General features: G+C 45.9%; 1 protein-coding gene across 1 annotated transcript in view; it reads right to left on the bottom strand.

Moving 5' to 3' along the window:
• The window catches only part of COL26A1 (collagen type XXVI alpha 1 chain), a 168,972-nt gene that overhangs the window by 124,662 nt on the left and 25,664 nt on the right, over positions 1–18,646 (bottom strand). Inside the window, exons 2-3 of the mRNA XM_055001831.1 lie at positions 14,572–14,694; positions 7,386–7,489 (exon numbers count right to left, since the gene is read on the bottom strand). Of these exons, the coding sequence (XP_054857806.1) occupies positions 7,386–7,489; positions 14,572–14,694 (227 nt within the window). The remainder of the gene's footprint in view (positions 1–7,385; positions 7,490–14,571; positions 14,695–18,646) is intronic.

An 18,646-nucleotide genomic window follows, 5' to 3' on the forward strand; every position in this document is an offset into this window, starting at 1 on the left:
ATGACTGTAACTTTTGGGGGTCAGCAGCAAGCACTTCCAGGGCACAAATGACGTAGGGCCTTCCGCACACCAGAGATTCTGGCAGGCAGACCCAAGTGAGCACTTTAAGCCTTGCCACCACTGCAGAAGCTTGCCAGAAGAGGGAACCGTTGCTCCTTTATGTGTTGCTCTTGGGCACTCCCAGTGCCAGAACAGGGTATTGCAGCTGGCAACTGGATGGTTGGCCAGATGCACAAACCCTGTACCTGGCACTATAAACCAATCTGGCTACTCAGTCTGAGCCACTCTTGAGAAAGATCACGCTCCAACCAAGCTGCACATATTTGCTCACTTATTTATTTGCCAGCTGACCTCACCCTGCTTCCCTCACCCCTGCTTACTTGGCATCAACTGGCTTTCAGCCTAGACTATTCCCCTCCAGAGGGCTATTCCCGTCCAGCAACGAAACATGCCGGCTTTCAAACTTCTAAGAACTCTCTGCTACAGTTCTCCTTGGGACAGACAAACTAGGCTTGCCCCATGCAGAGGCTCGTACCACAATTTTTCAATCTCTGCTGAATGAAGAAGAAAGATTTTGGAATAGTGTTCATTCCCCACTGATGCATCAGAGAAAAGGGAAGGGACAACCAGTTGCACTGAGGACGGGACGTCGCAGTGGAGAACTTAAGAGCGCCAGGGGTGCCCTGTTGAGTCAGACCAGTGGTCCATCTATTCCAGCATCCTATATCACACAAAGACCTGCCAATTTCCCTGCAGGACAATAAACGGGGCACAGAGTACAAAGCCTTCTCTTTACACTGCTTCCTAGCTCTGGTATTTACAGGCTTACTGCCTCCGGGCATGGTGGAAGCTCAACCCACTCCCAGCCAATAAAAACCAAGCCTCCTACCTACATGTCACCTCCCTGTCATGAGTTCTGTTGCATAAGTTCTTTAAAATGTTTGGCTACCACTAAGGACTGATTCACAAGTTGGCTGCAGCTGCTAGACGTGTTTCAGTTAGACGTGTACTGGGAGTGCCCTAATGGTAACTTAATTCTTAGGAGCATGCAAGCCCAATTTGGATCAGAAACCTGATGCCTTCTCCTACTTTCCCAACCTGAAACCAGTCCTATTTTACAGGCTTTGGCCTCATCATTTTTCTTTTTAAAAAAGTAGGTTGTGGCAGAAGTTCTGGTGGACTATACCCATGTATATATCTGACTGCTGAGGATGTACTTCATGCATCTGATGAAGTGGGTTCTGCTATAATAATAACAACAACATTCAATTTATATACCACCTTTAGGACAACTTAATGCCCACTCAGAGCGGTTTACAAAATATGTCATTATTATCCCCACAACAAAACACCCTGTGAGGTGGGTGGGGAGCTCTGAAAGAGCTGTGACTGGCCCAAAGTCACCCAGCTGGCTTCAAGCGGAGGAGTGGGGAATCAAACCTGGCTCTTCAGATTAGAGTCCTGCCGTTCTTAAGTGACTAGCCCAAGGTCACCCAGCTGGCTTCAAGCGGAGGAGTGGGGAATCAAACCTGGCTCTCCAGATTAGAGTCCTGCCACTCTTAACCACTACACCAAACTGTCTCTCTACTAAAGCTTCTAGCACAACTAATGGGTTAGTTTTTAAGCTTGTGCCAGAAGACTTTTGGTTGATTTGGCTGCAGCAAACAAATCCAGCTACCCGCTCTGACAGAGCTAGCAATAGAATCCCAAAAGAGCATGACCACAGAGCTTATCAAATCCAACCATTTCCTAAAAGTCCCAAAGTCCATTTTTACAAGAGTCCTGATTTTCTTCCATCTGGATAAAAAAAATGCTGGACATCTTCTGGGGTTCTCTGGCATTTTCATTGGCAGTGAGGGAAAATCATTCTCTCGGCAGCATTAACTAGGCTAAAGTCATCTTCCTGACCCTACAAAAAGGGAACTGTAGGGGAAAGGGAGGGGGAGGCAGAGATATTTATTAGAGTGAAGTGAATCGCTTGAAAACATTTTGTATAGCCCTGGAACCAAAACGAATCCTTTATCAGACTGAAGTGACAAGAGAAAATAAAAGGAGAACAATAAGCTCCTGCTGTATCCATCCAGGGAAAGGATTTTCGTTGCTTGGGGAAAGAGCATAAAGGTGTGATTCCCAATCCATTTGCAAAAAGAAGGTTCTGTTAAGCAGCTTCTCTCTCCTCCTTCAAATACCTCCTCAAAAGATACCACTGTCTGACCCAACTCCTGCTCGGTCCAAGTGAACAAGGTGGAAATCAATCACATTTTGGCCCCAGTCTACAACCCTAAGTAAGTAAGGTGGAAGAAAAGACAGGCTGGCCTGTGAGTTTCATGGCTGAATAGGGACTTGAACCCAGGTCTCTCCAGTCCGCTACACCACCCTAGGCCTAACTGTGCTGGATTAGTTCTTATTGCTCAGACCAGTGAGAGAAAAACAGACATGGAAGCCTTCACAGGGCTGACAATAGACTCAATCTTGCCTACTGGTGCAGCGAGGAATCTTTAGCTGACTGCAGGTTCTTCCATTGCCAGAAATTGATGGTAGCGCTAGACATCTCTGCAGTCACCAGATCAAGCCCTTCGATAGGCTCTTAAGCCCTAACTACAAAGCCTTTCCTCAACCAATGACAGCACTCGCTGCTACCATGTCATCAGCTGAGATTTATAGACTTATAGTGTCGGGGAGTTGGAGGGGGGGGTATAAGGGAAAGAAATTGTGAGCTGTCCCACAAGGATTCAGAAACATTTCTATGCTTTCCCTAAATTGCAAAGAGTCCAGTAGCACCTTTAAGACTAAGAGAGCTGACAAAGAGAGCTGTGGTTCTCAAAAGCTTATGCTACAATAAAGTTGGTTAGTCTTAAAGGTGCTACTGGACTCTACTATTTTGCAACTGCAGACTAACACGGCGAACTCCTCTGGATCTATGCTTTACCTAGTGGCACAAGATTTGACAAAAGGCTGGGCAATAGTTTCCAGCAAACTTACACCCCAAGTCCAGAAAAGAGCCAGTGTTGCGTAGTGGTTAGAGAGCCTGGCTAGTGGCTGGGAGAGCCCCATTCATCCAATGAAGCTCTTTGTACAGCATGCTGGTCTTTTCTCGCAATTTAACACAGGGTTGTTGTGGGGGCAAACTTGAGGACGGGAAAAGTGTGTATGCTGCCCTGAACTTCTTTGGAGTGCAATAATACAAATGCAATCAATGGGTACATGCAGGGCTTTTTTTCAGCTGGTACACAGTGGAACGGAGTTCCGGAACCTCTTGAAAATGGTCACATGGCTGGTGGCCCCGCCCCCTGATCTCCAGACAGAGGGGAGTTTAGATTGCCCTCCGCGCAGAGCAACAGCTGGCTGCTTGGACTCAGCAAGCTGTAACTGCACACGGGGCCCTGGTAGCGCTAAGAAATAGGAGCGGCTGCAAGTCAGTACAGTTGATCAAAACCACTAGGATAATGAAGAAATAATTAAAGTTTCAATATCAAAAGGGTATGGGTTAGCGTAGGATAAACTGCTGGTGAAGAGAGAAAGCTTTCCTGGATGAGACAGTTCAAAACAGGCAAGGAGATAAGAAAGGAGTTTTAAATGTAGAATACCATTGCACAAAGCATTTGTGCGAAGCAGTGTGAGGCATAGTTGCAAAGCAATTTGTAAGCATTTGGGCAAAGCATTTGTGTAAAGTAGTGTGAGCCACAGAGAGCCAGTTTGGTGTAGTGGTTAAGAAGGCAGGACTCTAATCTGGAGAGCCAGGTTTGATTCCCCAGTCCTCCACTTGAAGCCAGCTGGGTGACCTTGGCCTAGTCACGGCTCTCTGGAGCTCTCTCAGCCCTCTCAGCCCCACCCACCTCACAGGGTGTCTGTTGTGGGGATAACAATAACATACTTTATAAACTGCTCTGAGTGGGCATTAAGTTGTCCTGAAGGGCAGTATATAAATCGAATGTTGTTGTTATTATAGGTGTCCTATGATGACATACAGTGCCTTGCCCCCAGTTTATTTATACTCTGCTTTTCTTCCCAATGGGGCCCCAAAGTGACTCACAACATTGGTCTTCCCTCTTCCTTTTTATCCTAACAAAGACCATCATGTGAGGTAGATTAGGCAGAAAGACAGAAACCAGTCAAAGGTCACTCAGTAAATTTTCATGTAGGACTGCCAGGCCAAGCCTGGTAACTGCAGGAGGGTTGGGAGAGGGACCGTGGTGGGGGCTCATGGGTGTGATGAGGTGACTTCTAGGAAAAACTCAGAAGTGATGACAGGTAGCTCTAGGAAGTGCCAGAAAGTCTGTGGCTTTACCATAAAGTTTTAGATGAGTCCTAGAGCTATGTGCCATACGTCCAGGTTTCGCTGGAAGTGACATCATCACACGCACAACGCTGCCAGGTTTTAAACTTTGTTTCAAGTGGAGCAGTGGTGGGCAGTGGGAGCTCATCAAAGTCTTGACAACCCCATTTTCATGGCAGGGTAGAGATCTGAACCTGGTTCTCCCAGATTCTAGTCTGAAACTGTAACCAGCTTGCTGGCTCTCCCTCTTCTGTGGGGCTCTACGGAGCAGATCGGCTATCCTCGTATCTTGGGTGCACATGGGCATAACTTGATCGTCTTTGCTAAGATTACTTCAGCTTAGCAATGAACCATGTGATTTGAAAATGTGTGACAAGCGTCCATGAATTTTCTTGTCCTACCGGGATCCAAGCTTTTCATGGGAACTTGCAATGAGTCCAGCCTCAGGGAAGCCTAAGAACCCAACAGTGGCTCCCATTGTGGGAAACCTGAGAGCACATACTGTGTAAAAACAGCCTGAGTAAACACAGCCATGGCACATATCTTCGGAAGGAAGACAGACCACGATGAAGATCGGCAGTTCTCCTACAAGGAGAAAGGAAATCTGCAGAGAAGATCTAAAGTCTGAGTCTCACACTGCCGATTGGAGCTAACTACCAGCCAGACTTCCTCCGCAAGCTGGGGTCCTTCTTTGTCGGCTGCCCGGTTAAGAGTTAAAATTCCTTAGATAATTATAATCTAAACAATCTGTAGCCGTCAGCATTAAAGAAGTGCCCACCAGCTGGTGATGGTTAAGTGGTTACTTTTCTCCAAAAACCTGAACCTATTAGCAAAGGGTCAAGTCATGCGGTAATACTCCGGAGCGGAGCGAACAACGGTTCACTCTATCAGAACGCAAGGGGTTGCCAGCAAACAGGAGAGACAGATTGCATCTTTGGTGAAAAAAAAGGAGGAGGTTGGGAAAGGAACACTAGAGAATGCAACCCCACACCCACCCCAGCCCAAAGTTGCTCCAAATAAAACCCCACACTTAAAAAAAAAAAAGCAAATAAAATGTTCAGGAAACAAAAGCCAGCTCCTAGAAGACTTTCTTGATAACAGGGTTTGCTCAGAATCTCTCTCACACACATACACACTTGACCCAATGCTAAGGTTGATGCAAATACCCATAATTTCCCATTCCTGATGTGAAAGCCATATCTTTACCACTGCGGCAGTTGCGGGCAATAAAGATGATTTGTGATCTCTTTCCCCTGCTCTTTTGACCTGGAAAAAAAATCCTTGTTTTGGTTTCATTCTGCTATGCTGTTAATTTAACCCATGGTTTGTTTATTGTGATGACTTTTTTTGTTTCCTGACACCGACTTTTCCCCATCAGTGTACACTTTTAGAACATTACTTGTGTATCAATAATTTAGCAAAATGCTTAATATGTATAACACACCTATAAGTGACATAATATTGTACCTATAAAGACCCTACAACGAGAGCAAATTATACAAATTAATCCACAAAACAAACAGCAAAAAAGTAGCAACCAGCAAAAGGTATAAAGAAATAGAAAAAGAAACAGAGAATGTCTGTTCAATCCCAGGAAAGAACACAGCAATTGCACTGATGTTAGTTGACTTATATATGTGTAACACTGCCCAAGATTGAACTGGAAGTGTCGTGATGAATAGGAGGAAGTTTGAGAATGTTATTGTCATGTCATGTCATGTCATGTCAGTAGGGTTTTTAAAAAACCATGCCTACATGCACAAGACGGTGCACTGTTAAGTCAATTCTGCATGCAATGCACAAAAAATGACTTGTGTCTACATTATGCTGCTTGGGAAAGAGATGCTTTTGAATGAGGAATGTAATGTGCAATTAAGCCAATTGCTTGCATCTGATGTAGGCTTGCCATTTGCTTGCCCACCGCAGGCAAGCTCCCACCCTCAGAGATTTGAGGAGTGGGAGAAAGATGGGGGTAAGAGTGTCGATGTTGATGCTCTAGGAATTTATCCAGTCTCTATGGTGAAGACCACAAAGACTATAGGGATTTCCCGAATATCATCCAGAAGTCACATCACACTCTCCAAACCACCGCCTGTAAGTGGCATCATATCCTCCATGATGCTGTAGGAATTTTCCCAGTATCTATGGTCTTTACCATAGAGACTATGGGAATTCCTAGAATGTTGCGGAGGATCCAATGTCACATTTCCTGAAAACTCCACCTTCCATAACCATACCACCCCAAATATCTCTCAGGATTTGCCAGTACAGGGATGGTGATCTTAACTGAATGCATAATAATGGATCCAGATCTGCATACCAAAACCTGCTTAAAAGGATAAGTGCCCCAACTATGCCATATCAACATGCAGGGAGATGGTGGTATCAGTTGAAAGAGGGGGACCAGTTTTACACATCTATCATATGTATCTAATACAGAAAAAATAGAGGCCAATATTTGGGAACTGCAAGAGAGCTAAGTTGCGAGGGAAGGAAATGAAATTGATGACCATACTAGTTCAAAGAAAATGTAACACACTTGAAAAAGCTGGCTCAAACATCTCTGTTTTCCTTTCATCTTCAGGTTTGGGATCAGCTGTTGATAACTTAGGCAACAGTTCTCCAGGCACAGTTCTCCAGTGCCTCTTCCCTTCCCCTTGAAGCTCAACCTAATTCCATATACCCAACCCTTATGCATGGGTCTACAGCCCCCAATGACACTACAAATTATGTTTTAATTCCATGGCCACGAGAGGTTTCACATTTTATGAAGAAGCTAAAGGACAGAGTCCATTTCATTTCAACAGCCTTACAATCTGTGCATCAGATAAAAGAATACAGGCACACATGTGACAGGTGGGCACATGAGATTCCTGATATGACAGCAGTTGTGCCAAACAGCCAGCTCTGATGTCTGAACATCCCGGCGCCATGTTGGGTCTAACAGCAAACCCGAAACTAATGATTAATAATAAATATATGAAATAGCAAAAGAAGCTGTACGAACTGGCGGTAAAACAGAGGTGCTGTTCATGCTAAATCAGGACAGCTGGAAGCTTCAACCCGCATCCACCTTCGCCACCATGCAAAGGAGTCCCAAGGGGCTTACCTTCCTCGCAGTTGCTTCCAGTGAACCCAGGACAGCAGCGCCATTCCAGGGCAGTCACCGTTCTGTAGGAGATCTTGTATGTGGGTCTGATGAGGGTCCTGTAACTAACACAAGCAAAACATCAGGCAGACTCAACTTGGCCAGCTCTGCACTGTTAAAAGCTGTGCCTTCATTCCCCTTTCAAATCTCAATAGATACGAAAAATGAGGGATTTAATCACTGATAAGATCTCACAACAAAGCCAAAGCCAACAAGATCCCCCCGCCCCCCAATGCAGGAAACAGAGAACATATCATGAAGGATGCTGGCTAGTAAAAAAGAATCGGTTAAAACCAAAAATAACAGTGAAATCCTAAGAAGAGTTACTCCAGTCTAAGCCCATTGGAATCAATGGGCTTAAACTGGAGTAACTCAGGATTGCACTGTTAGAGGGAAATGGTAGATTACTGCTCGTGACAGGGCCAATACGTCCTGTAATTTTGCTTTGCTTTTGTTATTTCTTCTCTGGGTATTGTTTTTTGGTTAAAAAAACAAATAAAATAAAAAGATTTTCAAACACACCGTCCAGATCAACAGGGATAAAATCTGCCTATCCATTTTATTCAAAATTAACAGTGCGGTCCTAAACAAAGTTATACCCTTTTAGGTTTATTGAAGTAAGGGGGCTTAGAAGGGTGTCACAGTGCTTTGGATTGCACAATAAGTGCCTTACTTTTACGCCGATCCTATGTTTCCAGCACATTAAAGACAATTTAACGTGCACTCATCATTATCCCTTCGCTAGAGTGAGCGAAACCTGTCTCATTATGCTCACAGACTATTTCCACCTTTCATATCAAGGACAGTTGTCTACCTGAAGAGATATGTGGTCGATACAATGCAGACCCAAATTATGGTTGCAGATTACCCACATTTCACATCATGTTCCACAATCAAGACAGCAGCATAAACGAATGCAAGCCTGATCCAACATCGCATTCCACATGCTCAATTGCGTAACAATTTGTCCAATTAATCCTCTGCTTTTTTTACAAGCGATAACATTCATAAACCTGCTGCGTGTTCAAGACACTTATCCAAAATAGTACTGTTTGGGGGCAGAGTAAAAAATCATGGCTATTTGCAAAGAGACAACTGGGAATCATTTGACAGAAGGGACAGGCTTATGGCCATCTTTGACTTCCAGAAAAGCTCAGCATTACCAACAACTCCCTGTAGCAGTTGCTCAGAAAGCCAAGAATGAAGACAGGGTAACCCAACAGCTGGGGACAAACTGCCATAGCTGTTGGCAAGTATGTACACGTCTCTTCTTTCTTCAAGGGCTCGCTCAAAACAGAAGAGAGGGTAGGTTCCAGCTAGCCTGAATGACTCCCATGTTCCCCAGTTACATCGGCCCCAGGTTGTCCTAGGCGAACGATGACTTTGGCACTGGCCCCCATTGAAGAGATAGAAAAGGGAGAAATCTAGAATGATTTCTTTAGGCTACAGAGAAGCTTTATCCAGCCTTTGTACTAAAGAGTCCCAACTATTTTAGCTGTTTTATGGCCTGCTCCTAGGATGAGGACTGCAGTGCATTATCAATATCGTTTTAGATTACTCTGTTTGATGTAGTTTTATGCCTTGGCTAGATTTTATTTGCTGTTTTTATGCTTTTTATATTATTGACTTGGATTGTTTTGCTGATAGATTTTATTGCTATTTGTTTTTATTGTGTTTATTGTAGTGCTTGATTTTAGTTTTGGTTGGGGTGGGTGAGCTACCTCAGGCAGGTTCGGAGAGGCAGTAGAGTAGGCAGAAAAGGGGACTCAGCAACGCATAAAGGCAGGGAGCGTGGGGTATCAGATGAACTTATGCTCCATGAATTTGTCTAGTTCCCTTTTAAAGCTATCATCATGGGCTGGCTGTAGAATGAGGTGATATGGATGAACTGTGCCACTTCAAACTGAAAGATGGGGAGATCTCATTTTAATGCTCTTTCAAAAACTGCAAGTAAAAAAGCTAGGACATGGTACAAAAGGTTCTTGCTCTGTGAAGTGCTAGTTGTCTACAGGCAGTGAGCTTTTCCTCCAAAGCACATTCAAAATGTGATCTGCTCCCTGCAGATGGAAACAGTTCAGTCAACAACCTCAGAACTCTGACATCTCATTCTGCGGCGTGAGTAGACAAGCCCTAAGCTAGTGGTCGTTGTCGTATCTTGTAGCAGGGAGTTCCACAAGCACATTTTTGTGTTCAAGGTCATTCTCTTTCCTATTCCGACTTGATTGCCAATCAAGTTCTCCGACAGTGCCATCCTCTAAGACTATTGATTGCAATTGAGTTAGAAAGGCATAACTCTGCTTCAGATCATGCTGTGAGTGATCAGTGCCCTAGCGTTATTGTTGCCGCGTGTGTCGAATCTACGCTTTGTTGGAAATTGCACAACGGGTTAAACCTAGTAGCATACAGTTCTCCGTTTTGAAAAGCATGCTGTTTTCGTGCATCATTTTGAACAAGTAACAAAAATTCTACACGTATCACAGGTTCGTTTTATAAACAAGGCTTTTTAAGGGTGGAAGTGAGTCAGTATGACAAGAAAATAACCGCGGAGACTACGTTTGGATCAGGTCAAGGAAAAGCGGAGAATGGGGGCCCAGGAAGACCACACAGGAAGTATCTCTTTCCTGCATGTTTAAGATATTTTCCCTGCAACGTTTAGCATTTTTGGAAGGCGAGCCATTTGCACACAGAACTGTATTTCAGATTGGGATCAAAGTTGCTTCCATTCTGCAAGATAAGAGCCTGGTGTTTATCTTCCTCTCCCATCTGGTTTGTTTCGCCAGCACAACACTCCAGAGATTCTTCCGGGTGGGGACTTCCAATTCCATTTATGGAGAAGGAGAGTGAAGAACAGTGGATTCCTTCTGTTCTCCGATTACTTTTATTTATTCCATGGACATCCAACCCATCATTGAACCCAAGGTGGTATAGAAGAGGAAGGAAGCACATCCAGGCATTGACCTGATCCAGATTTGCTTTTGCTGCAGAAAGGTTGCTGTATTATGTGCCTCTGGACCAGCAGGTCTCAAACTGTGGCACCCCAAGGACCCCTATTTGGGTGTACAGCCTCCCTCAATGTCGCTCGCCCCATGACGGACAAGTCCTTTTCAAAGGGCACACAACCAGCCATGCATGAATGGAGCGTCCCTGCCTCCTCTGGGCTCCGTTTTCACATTAGAATCTGATTAGACCAGTGGCCCCAAACCTTTTTGGCACTAGGGACCGGAGTCGTGGAAGACAATTTTTCCAGGGACTGAGGGTAGTGGTGGTGGTTTCAGAATGGTACAATTGTGCACTTTATTTCTATTATTATATTATAACATATAATGAAATAATTATACAACTCACCACAATGCAGAATCAGTGGGAGCTCTGAGTTTGTTTTCCTGCAACTAAACGGTCCCATCTGGGGGTGATAGGCGACCACCTCCCTCGCCTGCTCCCTAGAGCCGGGTCTGCGCTCACCTGCCACTCACCTGTGCAGCCCGGTTGCTAACAGGCCATGGACCAGGACCGGTCCATGGACCGGGGGTTGGGGACCCCTGGATTAGACAATACTCACATTTAACCCCTGACCTGGGACTCACCTTCTGGGGGGCCAAACTGGCTCCCGAACACAAGCCAGCCGGCAGGAGGAAGGACTTCAGCATTCTCTCCCCCAGTCCCTTTCAACCTGCGCACTTCTGCTAGAAGGAAATGGCCACAAGGGAAAGGCTGTTTGTTCTCTTCCTTCTACTGACAGCACACAGGGTGGAAGGGAGGGAATGCTGAAGCTCCTTCTGCCATTGCCCCAGTTTTGGGAGCCAGTTTGGCAGCCCACCTTTATTTTTAAGGTGAGTCCGAAGTCACAGTGTGAGTTAGGTTGGGTTTCCTCCCAGCCCCACTCATGTTTAACATATCGTCTAATCAGACCCTTCGTCAGTTGGGTGCAAGAAGACCTTGCCCTCTGCTGGGTGGAGCAGCCATTATGGCCCCTGGGGAAAAGTCCTGGTGAGTTGATGGCCTGGGGGGCACCTCTCTAGGGATGCCAGCCCCTGCCAGGGGCAGGGGATTCCCCCGCTCCCACCCTCCATCCCTGCCTCTGCTTACCTAGCCGGCAGGGGGGGGACGTGCTTCGCAGGGTGCACCCCCAGGAGGCATGTTGGCTTGTCAGCCTCCAGATGGTAGCTGGAGATCTCCCAGAATTACAACTGATCTCCAGGCAACAGAGACCAGTTCCCCTGGAGAAAATGGCTGCTCTGATGGGCAAATTCTATGGCATTATGTCCTACTGAGGCCCCTCCCCTCCCAAACTCCACCCCCCAAATCTCCAGGAATTTCCCAACCTGGACCTGGCAACCCTAGTGGCACTGCATGTTCTTGTGCTCCACAGCGGCCTGATTCGACCTGATTTGGGCCTAAATCGGGCTGAACTGGGCCCAATTCCGCCCCCTGGGGAGTGTGGGAGTGCTCCCAGGGTGGTCCGTGACCTGTATGATGATGTCACTTCCAGGAAGTGATGTCATCGCCCAAGCTGGGAGCACAAGCATGCTGTATGCACGAAAGTGAAAATTAAAAGGTAGAAGCCGGGTCCCACATCTCCCACCAGGGGGCTAGGGGGACCTGGCAACCCTACACCTCTCCTAACCCTCCTCCACCTGGGCCCAGTTGGCTGGGGAAAGCAAGGAGACTTGCAGTCGCAGCAGTGCCCACCTCATCTGCTCAGCTAGCCAACCCTGGGGCAATGGCACCACCAAGCCAGGCACTGTGTGCAACTTGCCCAAACCGGGCCTCCCTCCATTGGGACAAGGGAGGGGCTGAGCCCTTTCCAGCTCTGTTTTGGTCTCCCAGTCAGCCCATGGTGCTCTGAGTTTACTAACAACTTGTGAAAACCTCGAGATCTTTGCAGATTCCTTCCGGGGGGCCCTAAACTCCAGGTTGAGAAAGCTGCTCCAGCCTAAGTCCTGGAGCTCAGCTCCACTATGCCTCAAGTTCCACAGCTAAGGAGAATTTTGGAGGGATTTAACTCATGCAAAAGTTTCTTCCTTTGAGATTTGTGGGTTTGCACAAATTAGTCGTCTTTCCTGAAAACATTTCACTTATTCCACAGAAGTGCAACAGCCCATCTGTGCAATATCAACACAAAATAAACTAGGACCACATGTGCCAAAAATGTCGATGTTTTTATGATGCACAAGAGCACAATGTTGTTCTTATATATGGTAATTTTAAAATATTAAAATGCTTCAGGTGTAAACTCACAAGACTGGCTGCTCCGCGCCACACTAAAAACAACTTGCATACAGAAAGCTAGCAAGTCAAGGAAAAGGGTTTTTCTTTTGGTGGGAAATGTTTCAAAAGATATGTGAAATAACTGGACTTCTTTTAAAAAAAAGTTTTTAAGTCAAATTTTGCTCTGATAAATCTAAAGACAAATTTACTGCGTAAAGAGAAGGAGACAAATCCCAACCCACAGCTGGGGAGTCTGAAAGGAAACAGAGATATGTACAGCAAAGTTGTGCTGGGAACGTATAGAGTTTGGCTCAAGGTTGCTTCTATATATACCATTTTGCCTTTCACACCAGACGCAGTGGAGATTTAAAACTCTATTCAGGTGATTAACCAAGACATGTTTATAGGCTGGTTGAAGAGGGAGGTTCCTAATTGTAAAAGGAGAGCTTTCCCCCCTCTATTGTAATGTAAGATCTTTTTTTTACAGGGCTTCTGTTGTATATCTGCATTGTGCCACATACTGAGAAGCCAGACACTTGACCCAACTCTTTTTATTTTTAACTGGGGAGACAGTTGTGTAGTGGTTACAGCATTCTGGGAGACCTGGGTTCAAATCTCCATTCTGCCACAAAGCTCATTGGATAGTCTTGGATCATTTATTTTCTTTCTCTGAGCCTAACCTAGAGTCTCTCTACACAATATTTCTGATACATGTTCTTCACATGTTGGGAGACGCAATATTAGCCAGGAAGCGTAGTTTTAAATGACAGAGCTGGCAGAGATCGCTCCGGAGGGGACAGATTCTTTCACAGCCCTCTGCTTCCTCTGGTGAGCTGGACTGTCTCCCCTTCCAGAGCCTTTGCCCTGCCAAGGCTTGGTTAATTTGAAGTTTTAAGCAGCAAGGGTGGCAGGGCAAAAGCTCTGGACGGGGAGACAGTCCAGCACGCCAGAGGTGGCAGTGGGCTGTGAAAGAATCCATCACCTCCGGAGCAATCTCCGCCAGCTCTGTCATTTAAAACTACACTTTCCAGCTCCTAGCTTTTGATGAACATGTGCCCAGGTGTCTCATGTAGAGAGACTCTACTTCACAGGGTTGTTGTGAAAATAAAATAAGGGAGGGGAAACCATGTAGGCTGCCCTGATCACATTGGAGGAAGGGCAAGATAAAAATGTATTGAGTAGGTAGGGCAGAGGTAATCACAATCATTTGCTCATTGCTGCAGCTCTAAAATGCACACATGTCAAGATGAAAGGTCTGACTCAGTTAGGAAGCTGCCATATCTTGAGTCAGACCTTTGGCCTATGAAGGTCTGTATTGTCTACTCTGACTGGCAGCAGCTCTCCGGGCTCTCAGGTGGAAGTCTTTCACATCGTCTTCCTCCTGATCCTTTTAGCTGGAGAGGCCGAGGATTGAACCTGGGACCTTCCGCACGCCAAGCAGATGCTCTACCACTGAGTCATGGCCCCTCCCCAGCTACAACGGGCAGTTAAAAAACTATCAATGCTAATACCATTAATTCAGTTCATTTAAACAAAAAGTAACAACCAAATAGTGATCTAACACACATGGGTCTGAACACCCACTGTGAAATCCTTTCTTTTAAAAAAAATAGTTTTTTATTTATTTCAAATAATAAACACATAAAACATGAACTACATCATATAATCCACTGTTTCAATATAATCCACTATTTCACCACTGTGAAATCCTTAATCCGTCCTCCCTACCGGTCTCTTAAGGAGATAGTTGTGAGAAAGATACGTTAGGAACTTTGCCAAATGCCAGGGCCTGCTTTCAATTGGCCACATCCGGAATGCTTCCCCGGTCCCCCGGAGAGCCGCGGCGGTGAATTCCTCTTTGCTGTCTATCCCCTGGAGAGACCTGCTCCCCGCTTCCCAACTGGATTAATCCCGGCTAAATTGTCAGGAGGGCTTTTACCTCACTAAGTTGGCGCAAGGTCCTGGCCACCGGCAGCTTTGATAAACCCTCTGGATCACCGTCTCAGAGCCGTTCTGCACCTGGCAGGAAACTGTCCGGGTGACTGTATAGTGACACCAGTGCCTGCAGAGGGGAAGAGAAGAGCGGGAGGTCGGCAAAGGCAGAACTGTTTGTCACGACAAAGATATTTATTTGGAAGACAGGTACAAAAACTCACAGAGATCTATAAATGCATCAAAACACCGCAAATCAGCAGTCCTACCCAGGGCTTTTTTTCTGGGAAAAGGGGTGGTGGAACTCAGTGGTGGAACTCAAGACCACACAATGACGTCACTTTGGGTCAGCTGGAACAAGGGGGAGTTTTTTAAAGTTTAAATTGCCCTCGGCGAAAATGGTCACATGGCCGGTGGCCCCACCCCCTGATCTCCAGACAGAGGGGAGTTTAGATTGCCCTCCATGCTGCTTGGCGCTCGAGGGCAATCTAAACTCTCCTCTGTCTGGAGATCAGGGGGCGGGGCCACCGGCCATGTGACCATTTTTAAGAGGCGCCGGAACTCCGTTCGACCGCGTTCCCGCTGCAAAAAAACCCTGGTCCTACCCAGGAAGTTATTTTAAAGCCTGGACATTTATTATCCCAAAAATTGTGGAACACAGTAAATGGCATTATACTGAGCTGTGCCATTAGTTCAATGTTCTCTGTTCTGACTGGCTAAGGCTCTGCAGAACTCTTTCGCAAGGCTGCTGTATCTGATCCCTTGGACATGCAAGGTTTTGACCCTGCAACTTTTTGCATGCACTTAACTCCAAGCTATGGCCCTTCATGTTGTCAACACATGTAATTTCCATCATTGAACAACATGGTTAAAAAATTTATACCCCCCCCCTTTTGTCCCCAATGGAGATTCAAAGCAGCTTACCACATTATCATCATCATAACAATAACAACAATAACATTTTATTTATATACTGCCCTACAGGACAACTTAATGCCCACTCAGAGCGGTTTACAAACTGTGTTATTATTATCCTCAAGACAATTACCCTGTGAGGTGGGTGGGCTGAGAGAGCTCTGGAAGAGCTGTGTCTGTTCCAAGGTCACCCAGCTGGCTTCAAGTGGAGGAGTGGGGAATCAAACCCGGTTCTCCATATTAGAGTCCTGCTGCGCTTAACCACTACACCAAATTGGCTCTCCTCCATTTTATCTTCTCTCCTCCATTCTATCTCCTCCATCAGTCTCCTCTCAACTTTATCCTACAACCCTGTGAGGTAGGTTAGGCTGAGAGAAAGTGGCTGGCCTGAAGTTACCCAGCAAGCTTCCATGGCTGTGCTGGTATTCAGATCTGGGTGTCCCAGATCCTAGGCTGACACTCAAACCACTATAACCATGCTAGCTCTCCAGGACCGATTCCAGACGGTCCTCCCCATCCCGAAACGTCGTGCGTCATCGCACGAAAAACGCGAAATAACGCGTTTTCCGCGCAACGACACGCGACGTTTCGGGATGGGGAGGGCCGTCTGGAATTGGCCCAGCAAAAACTCCCACTCCCCTTGCTTTCTGCAAAGAATGCAAAACTGAATTATTCAAGAGGGCTTTTTTAGGAGAACTGAACTGTAAGGAAGTGGCCTCAGAAGGATGCATCAGTAGAAGGACAGGGACCATAGACTGCTGCGTGCTATCTGTTGCTTTGAGTATGATCCTACTGAGTAGTTCTATGTTGGTTAATGTCTTTTAACATATGCTTATGCTCTGTTTCAGCATGTCCTCAGCTCAGTATGAGATTTCTGCTGGCTTTAAATTCTTGTAAACTTGCATTTATAGATCCTATTACATTATTTATTGAAATTGACTGTAGTAACTCACTCTGTGTAATCCGCCTTCAGTCTCAGAGCTAAACTACAAGAGACAAATTACACGAGGATGCTCACAAGAAGGGAGTCACAATGTTAGCCCGGAAGCTGGGTTTTAAAAGACAGATCAGAAGGCTTTGTCAATTTCCCCTCTCTACAGAGCCAGCAAAGATTACTCCTCAGAGGGTTTGTCAAATTCCCCTCTCTCCTCTGTACAGAGGGGAAATTGACAAAGCCTTCCGATTTCTTTTAAAACTCAGCTTCCCAGCTAACATTGCAACTCCCTTCACGTATGTGTCCTCATGTAATTCGTTTCTTATAGTTTAGCTCTTAGCGAGAAAGGTGTACTATAAATAACAAATAAATAAATATAACAACATCCCAGTTATGAAAAGAGCAAAACCAGGCTCATTACGGACAAGGCTGGGGTCCCCATGCAGCATCCCAATCCAAATTAGGTCTCTGTATAGTTGTAATTGTATTTGAAACTATGCTGGGCAGAGCCAGTCACAGGCCCCCCCATCCATTTTTGACCCTGACAAGAAAACTGAACTCTATCCTTGGAGTAGCAGCATCCCACCCACCCCAAATCTGGAGGAAGGAGCAGCTGTCATTTTCATGCCAGGAAACCTTGAGAAAGCAAGATGAGGTGAAAAATAGGTTAAGCAGGACTAAATTCTAGAAAACAGATTTAAAAGCGGGGTGCGGGGAAGACCGAGCTTTGTTTACATTACCCTATGCAGTTAAACCCAGCATTCTAGGATCAAGGATTTCCTAGCAATAAAACATTATTAAAGGCTTTCCCACTTCTGTCAGATGCACCCTCTAATCTTTATGGGAGTGACACGGCTTTGACCACATGGAGCTGTAATTTGAAGAGCAGGAAGGAATGGGGGGGGGGATGACAGTCTTTGAAGTCCATGGTGGGGAGGTGCAGAATATGCGGCACATCACATAAGGAGGAGGAGCTGCTCAGACAGGAGGCCAGGAAGGAGTTGGTGCATTCGATTCCATGTTCTTCAGTTGCCCTTGATGAACAAGCAAGTCCCTACAGTCCAATAAATCATTGCTATTATGACAGTGTTTCCCAGTTTCTGGGGAACTCTGGAGTTCCTCTGGGCATCATCAGAGGTTCCATGAGAAATTACGGAATAAAAAAATTAAAATTTTGAAATACTCTGAAAAATTCCAAACATATCACGGTTATTAAGGTTATGTAAGCTGAGTGTGAGAGAGAAAGAAACTCTTTACAAATAAATTTTCTCGACAACAGTTTCACATTAATTGAATTGAACTCCCCGCCACCAACTTTTTCTGGCCATTGCATGTTTTCATAGGTAGGGTTCCTCAGGATTTGAAAAATTAATTTAGGGGCTCCTCCATGGGAAACACTGCTTTACGGCCTCAAGTTTCCATTGCGGTTTTCTTCTCCTTTAGACCAATGATACTCACTCAGTGGCTCAGAGCCACATGGTTCTTGGTCACACCACCTGAGACTCTTTTGTTCCCCAATGTGGCACCCACCCTACATTTCAGGAAAGCAGTCAAGGACATTGCCTGGTGGGGCACGTGGGTGGTACGTGGTCTCTACCTTGAAACAGCAGCGGGCAGAGAAAACCCAACATGCTCAGAAGTAGTCTGATAATCATAAAGGTTACAGTGATTTATTTATTAATTTAACTTCTATCCCACCCTCCCCTCAAAGGGGCTCAGGGCGAGTTACAATAATAAAACATAATTTACATTAAGACTGCAATAAAACCGCAGAATTCCTGTTAACACCACCCCCAGACAGTGACCTTACACCTCCCATCCCTGCCAATAAAACACAAAGGGATGGGCAAAAAGGAAGGGGGTACAGGCCTTTCAGTCAAGTTGTAACTGATATGGGGGGGGGCAGATGATCACACGCCCCCCCCCCCTGACAGGAGGCCAGTTGGCTTTCTGGATGACTATTGGAACAGCCTCAACCATATGCCTGGGGAACATCTCAGTCTTGGAGGCCTACCTGTAATTAATAATTATATTGGGGGGTGGTAGGTGGGAGGTGGTAGGAGGGGGGGTTCCAGTCAATGACCCTGGGCTGTAATCGTCCCATTTCCTCAATATGCTCCTCGGGCCTTCTCAAACCTGCCTCACTCTAATCAAGATAGCCAGCAGCACCCCCCCCCCGGTACGGCAGCAGCTGAGGCCCACAACTGCCAACCCACTCACTGCCTGTGCACTG

The sequence above is a fragment of the Eublepharis macularius genome, chromosome 17 (genome assembly GCF_028583425.1).
Source record: "Eublepharis macularius isolate TG4126 chromosome 17, MPM_Emac_v1.0, whole genome shotgun sequence".
NCBI classification, from domain to species: Eukaryota; Metazoa; Chordata; class Lepidosauria; order Squamata; family Eublepharidae; genus Eublepharis; species Eublepharis macularius.